The sequence below is a fragment of the Akebia trifoliata genome, chromosome 9, assembly GCF_017979445.1.
Source record: "Akebia trifoliata isolate Shusen 1 chromosome 9, ASM1797944v1, whole genome shotgun sequence".
Classification (NCBI taxonomy): domain Eukaryota; kingdom Viridiplantae; phylum Streptophyta; class Magnoliopsida; order Ranunculales; family Lardizabalaceae; genus Akebia; species Akebia trifoliata.
This window is the reverse complement of record NC_141383.1, coordinates 17061974-17068854: the sequence shown is the minus strand read 5'-3', so window position 1 is coordinate 17068854 and position 6881 is coordinate 17061974. Positions and strand designations below refer to the sequence as shown.

Below are 6881 nucleotides of genomic sequence, written 5' to 3'. Positions count from 1 at the left end.
ATGTTTAAATAATTATAATTTAAAAGATTTGAATAAAAACAAGTAAAAATGTAGATTGATTAGAAAATAATTCTGGAAAATAATGTATTAGATATACTAATACCTCACCCCATCCACTCTGATTCAGATAAAGATCTTATTTCCTTTTTGTCTGAAACCTTGACATAGATCTAAGCTATAATTTCTTGGTACAAGATAGAGTAGTAGATCTCAATGACAATGTCTTATTTTTTATATAGTTCACAAATATTTAAATCATTACAAATTAATTATTTATATATAAAAATTGCAACAATAGTTTCGTGGGACAATTGTACCATCGACTTACACTATACTTTTATCTTTCCTCTACATTCTTTCTAATTTTATTATACCTCATCTTTAACATATTTTATTATTTTTTCATATTTTATTTTTTGATCTAAAAAAATTTAATAATATCCCTCTAATTTTATTTTTCCCACTCTTACCCCCCTTAATCCCTAAAGAGGATTCATGTGTCAACGGCATATGTATATATATTAATCTATTGACCAATCCAACTTGTCATAAAACTCCACAATTATTTTCAATGTATCAGAGTCAAATCAATAAGTCAATGTGATCGACGATTCACATTAACTATCTCTCCTGATTGTCTTCGAGACCACGATAACCCATCCTAGTCATCTCGGTCTTTGATGAGTACTTTAACCCTAATTGGAAGATGAAAATTCTACATTTAATATAATAAATATAGCAAAATAAAGGGCTTAGCTTTATTTATTTAAGAACTTTTTAACATGACCGTTGAATAAAAGACCAGTCCCATTTTTCTGCATTTATTGTAACCAATCATTTATTTATTGTAATTATCTCTCTTTAAAAATAGTTTTTCTTAAATGAAATAACTAAAAATAGATGATTTAATTTATTGTAAAAATGACGTCATTAGAAAAGTCTTGCTAAGATCTTTAGGGCGTCATCATCATCATCCAAACCTTATCCTAAAAGTTTGGGCTCATTTCAAGAGAATCATGGTCTTCCATTCAATTTTGTCTAAAACCCATATTTCTTGTATTTTCAATACTTCAAATCCACATTTTTGTTATCTTTATTTATATATAATTGTTATAATTTTTTTATAAACTTTATTTTTTACTCCAACAACTACATAAAGCCTTAGAGAAAACCATTAAAAACATGAAAAATGCTGTAAGAAAAATGGAAATTGACATCGTTTCACACAATTCTGACATGGATATGTGTACAGAGCCATAGATGTTTTTCAATTTTCATCGAGATATCCGAGTGAGCAACATCTATGATTATTATGTGCACACCAATGTGTGAAACAATGTCGTTTTCAATGTTACACCAGCACGACTAGAAACATATTATCATTGACAATTTATTTCAGTCTTTTATCAGAAATAGGACAGAGGCTATTAAAATCAGAACCAACTTGACTGCCAACCTTAAAAGTAAACAAGAGCCAAAAGTGATGAACCATTAAGGCTTTCAGATGCTATAAACAAAAGAGTAATGCTGAAGTGACCTCAGGCTGGAACCTCATTTCGCACTTCTTGACTGGAAGTGTGTGGGATCCATTCTGGCACATCTAAGGAGCACTGGATCACAATCATCGTTATAAGAGAAACTCAAAAGATAATTGTTATTTATAGTAAAATTTATCTTAATTCAAAGACATTGAATTCGAAGTACACTTTCAAGTAAAATCTGAAGAAGGTTCATTTCCAACTTTCTGGTTTCTGTTAGTGTACATAACGACATTAAGGGCTTGTTTGGAGGTAAAAGTTGACGACTCACAGGAGTTACTACATGCATGCATGTTTGCAATGCCAACTCTAGAAAGTTTTAACAATCTAACTCTTCGTAACTATTATGTCTTAAATAGTAATACTCTGTATATAAGGTGAGAATTATAATTTCTTATTGAGAATTGTTGATAACTCACCTTAAAGACTGATGTAAGAAAACAAATGATGATGACGATCATCATCTGACAATATCTAGAGATACGGATAGAATCCGAACCCGATCTCTGCTAAACTTCATTTAATCCCCAAATACTAAATAGAGAAATCATCATCGCTCATGGATCTGCACCAATCGATCTTGATGGGCCATGAAGCCTACTGAAGGATCTACATCATGCAGTCCAAGCACAATCTAAATCGACAAAGTATAGGAGTTGGAGTTCTTTACAACTCCAGAGTGAATTCTCATAAGCAACCAACACGAGTTATAATTAACTCTTTCTGTCAACTTTCATTAGTTGATGGGGGAGTTCAGAAGTACAAACCCTAAACTAAACACTAACTATTGTAGGTTTAAAAATGCCTGAGCTATATGCACAAATAATTCGTCGAGAACACTATGTCAGACCCCAAAAGTACATGAAACTTCTAAAAATATAAAATCACCCGCAAAGTAATTTGTAAACATGCTAATAATGATTCATACCATACTTAATGAGCCCCCGCTCATATGCACAAAATTCCCAAAAACTGTACAACTTGATGAGCCTAACCATTGGATCCAACTGCATGTTGTAGAGCAGTAACTGTCAACCAGAAAAATATTCGATTAAATGAATGGTCAGGATCCTCCAAATGATATGACAAGCCCATCAAATTGACAGTAAAGGGAGATGAATATAAACAGCCTTGAATCAACATCAAAGAAGTTAATCTTTGTTCACAAATGAAGACGTGTGCATAATTGCATATCATACAAGAGTATGAGATGGTGCATAATGCGAAAATATGAACCCCTAACATACAGGAAAGAATTTCAAACTTGTACTAATCTTGCCACAAACAAGCAAGAAAACATAAAATATGTAGATGAAAGAGATTCGAGCCATTAAATACTTTCTTACCTTGTTTTTTTACCAAATTTTTGGTTGCAAGAGAAAGCTACACCAAGATTTGAAGTTGAAGAAGAGCTAACTATAAACAAAAATCATCTAGTCAAGAATATAGATGGAAAGTCAGAAAGATTCTACAATCTAACTGCATGAAGAACAGTGGGATGAACACAGTCATCTGAAATATGAAGATTTTTTTAACGTGACATTATTTAGTTATCGAAGATAGAACAAGAAGAAAGTTACATCAATACCCACATAAATAGTAATCTGTGTTCAGATTCCAGTGTGCTTGACTACATGCTTTGATGTGTGCAATTTTGTGTATTTCCGTGTCAATAGTAATGAACATGGAAGAACCACATAAGTTAGGTTCTTTGTGGATTGAGCATTATTGAAGATCCAAAACAAAGATTTCTAAAGTCAGATTAGATCTACTATTTTCCACGAAACATCTTCTATTGAACAAGGCATGAACCCTGCTTATGGTTCTAAGAGAATCCTGTAATTTCAAAAATTAATTGCTCAACCAAAGACGAACTACAAATAATTGCAGCTTAAAACTCAGCAAATATTCAAGATTTTACAGATGCAACCTTCAAGATGCCCCGAACAAAGATGTGCTTGCCAAGCTTAAGGAGACAAAGGCATTGAGAATAGCCTTTGAGCACATATGTCAAGCTGAGTGTTTCCCCTTTTTCTTTAAGAAAATATTCATTATTACGAGTGCAAAAAAGAGTATACAAACACACGATACAACTTGGTGAAGCCCTGGATCCATAACCAAGGTAATAAACTTTTAAATTCACCCTAAACTCTTTGTTGTCAATATGCCGGGAAAAATTCAGATGAAGGAAAATGATAAAACGAACATGATGACAACGCTAATTAGTTTTTAGACCACAAATCAGGGACCTCTACCTCCAAAATTTTCATGATTGAAGATTTCTTTAGTCAGTGGATTCAAGCCTTTTTCATCATGAACTATGACCGCGTGTAAGGAAAAAAGGTTTCAACTCCTTGATGGAAAATGCTCAATGTCAATAGCTAAGCATCATCAATCAGGCCAATTTGTGTTGTGTCAGTCCATCAAAGTGTCGGTAACCTTCATGGGTTTAGTGGGTCCGAGAGTGAGCCACATGGCCTTCTCAGGATTTCAAGTCATTAAATATTCAATGATCAGCATTTATTCGAAAGATTTGGAATTTAAGAGTAAAATCTACAGTTAATTAAAGAGATTATCCTATTAGTAAATAAAATGCAATTATGTGGTTGATTTTTCATAACTAAATTAACCTCAATGTTTCCAGATGTGCATGTTCAGGCTGAGAAGAAGGGAAAATGTAATTTTTCACAGATTTTTTGTTTTCTTCTCATAAAAAAATCTCAAAATATAATAAACAATTTTACCCATTAAAAGAATAAAAATAAAGGATAATAAACAATTCTTATGGAAATGCATTGTATATCTGCAGATTTGATGCACTTGCACATTCTTAATATTAATGTAGCTTACATGTATGAAGGGAACATAATACAACAACGAAAAATAATTTTAGCCAAGAACAACTTCGAAAGTACGCAACCTATGGAGAACCTGGTTTTTGTTTCAACCCCTAATCATAAGATAGGTATTGATATAGAGTCGTGCTGGAGTGACCTCAAGATTGGACCTCATATTGCACATCTTGATGTGAAAGTGGATAGGTACCATAGATGCTTTTTCAGTCGTATCTCAAGGAAAAGCATCCATGGTTCCCATACACTTTCACGTCAGGGTGTGCGATGTGAGGTCCAAGCTTGAGGTCACTTCAGCAATATTCATTGATATATTACAGTTAAACTTCGTTTTCCCAAGATAAAAATTGAACGGAAAAAAATATAAACTAAATTTCCAAAAAATTAAGCTCAGTAAATTCCATGTCTATAACCATAAGAGCATCTTTTCCTAACAAACTATGCCACTCTTCCTCTGATTCAGGATAGCAAGAATAGAAATCAAAAACTGAAAATCTCAGACTGCCGTATGTTACTACAACTCTACACACGAATTCCTTGATTTGATGATTTCTCTCACTTCATGAAGAAGCAAATAATTTCATAGGCAAATAAATATATTTAGTGTTATGTGTGTGTGATATTCAAGCAATCCAACTCAAAATGTAAATATAATTTCCTTCCATTCAACACCACCCGAAAACCCTTTCTTTATTAAATATTCTGATAATAAAAAAGAGGAGAACCAATGCAAATATTGAACAAAATTAGCATCTAAAAAAAACTGATCTTGAACAACAATTTATCAGGAATTTCAGCATTTTTATGAAATTTCAATTTACAGATGGATGGTGTTTATTACTTTATACCACTACTTACGCTCACAATGTACCAACAGTCAGCAATCAGAAATCTCCAAAGTTCCCAAAACCTTCATCACATACTCAATTCTTGCTCTGCAAAAAACATGATTCCATGATCTAGATTATAAGCTTGACATGTTAAGGAGAATTACAAACTAACCATCACATTCGAAAAAAAAAAAGGGGGGAGAGGGGGGGGGGGAGGAATCAGATACTAAAATTACCTTCTTAGAGTCGAGTTCATCAGGAACTTTGTATGAATCTGCAGTAATTTCCGATAACCAATACCCAGGAAACAACATCTGAAAAATTCAAGAAATTTTCTTTAGGATTCATAAAGAACCTAGAGATCTGAAATTGTTACAAAAACAAATACGAATCAAATTTCTTACATCTAATCGCTTCTGTACGATCTTAGCCCTCTTCTTTGGCCTGCGAGATGGTCTCCCTCCCGTCATTGTTCCGAAATCATCTTCGATTTCTTCTCGAGAGAGTAATATTGAGAACTTTCGCCTCTCCTTCTCCTTCTCCAAACCGTTCGACCGAAGCAATTTTTTCGTTGGATTCTCAGTCTTCTGAGGAGAAAATTTCAAAGCTTCTCCTCCAATCTTACTTGGAGTTTTACAAGCAGCTCTTCTCGCTCTCAGATTCCACGGCTTCGCAGCCATGGCAGAAGATTCTTCTTCTTCTTCGCCTTCGCCTTCGCCTTCTTCTTCTTTCGGAATCGAACCCTTCATCTTATCAAAGCCAAATTTTGCTTCAGTTCCATCCTTTCCGATCTTAGATTTTCCTCCATTATTAGGAGACAGAGATGAAGATTTCCTGAAACTTTCAAAGCTGCTCGAATACTTCCGTTTCTCCAATTCAGATTCTTTGATCATCAAACCTTCAGATTCGGATTCAAAAGCAGAGGATCTGCGATCAAGAGAAGCAATTTCTCCATTCGAATTCACTTTCATGCATCTAAGAAACCTTTGATTCCCCCATTTCAAACAAGGCATGGAGAAATTGTGCAGAGGTTTCGATCTTTTGGGAGCCATCGCCATGGATTTCTGAGGAATCTCTTCTTCTGAAACTCCAGAAATCACCATTAATCGAAATTGAGTGAAATAGAGAGAAAGAGAAAACAGAGCTCAGATCGAAAGTCTTCTTCTTGTTAAATTTTGTTAAATTTTGAAGATTTGAAGGAGAAATCCATGGAGTTTGAGTCAGAGAAGGTTTCTTCTGTAAGTATGAGAGAGAAAGGAATCTCTCCTCTTTGTTTCTCTGATAAATAGAGCCGGGAAATATATATATATATGAGAGAAGAGAGAGAGCGGGTTAACGTTTGGTTTAGTACATTTATATATGGTTCAAATGGAAAATCCTAGAATACGCGACTGTGTACTATGCGCATACCCGGTTTTTAAATTTCAAACTCATCGAGTCAACTCGGAAAATCATTTGGATAAATCATTCTGAATTCTACCGAGTCGGATCAAAAACTCAATCGACCTACTGGGTTATATATATTTTTTCTTTTTGTGTAAAAATATTTATATTTATATTTGAGAACTGCTATTGCCACACCAACTTTTGCCAATGCCACACCAATTCCTATGTAAGAATTTGCACACAACTTGGGGAGAAGTTAGCAAAAGTTAGCAGCT

General features: G+C 33.8%; 1 protein-coding gene across 4 annotated transcripts; it reads right to left on the bottom strand.

Moving 5' to 3' along the window:
- Window positions 1–1291: 1291 nt before the first annotated feature.
- LOC147394434 (uncharacterized) lies at window positions 1292–6530 on the bottom strand. 4 transcript variants are annotated; one of them, XR_015181561.1, is made up of 6 exons: window positions 5625–6530; window positions 5457–5534; window positions 5249–5325; window positions 2885–2954; window positions 2467–2566; window positions 1292–1610 (listed from the first exon to the last, which is right to left on the bottom strand). XR_015181561.1 is itself a non-coding variant. In XM_086454310.1 (3 exons), the coding sequence occupies exons 1-3, from the start codon at window positions 6321–6323 to the stop codon at window positions 5314–5316; spliced, it is 789 nt and encodes a 262-aa protein (XP_086310436.1). In that variant the 5' UTR covers window positions 6324–6530; the 3' UTR covers window positions 5031–5313. The 4 variants fall into 4 exon arrangements, 1 of the variants encoding a protein (XP_086310436.1); XR_015181562.1 differs by lacking the exon at window positions 2885–2954; XR_015181563.1 differs by lacking the exons at window positions 2467–2566; window positions 2885–2954.
- Between the last annotated feature and the right edge of the window lie 351 nt (window positions 6531–6881).

Coding starts and splice junctions, on each gene's coding strand:
- LOC147394434 (XM_086454310.1), bottom strand. CDS start 6,323: ATGGTGATTTCTGGAGTTTCAGAAGAAGAGATTCCTCAGAAATCCATG. Junction 5,535..5,624: donor TCGTACAGAAGCGATTAGAT/GTAAGAAATTTG, acceptor TGAATTTTTCAG/ATGTTGTTTCCTGGGTATTG.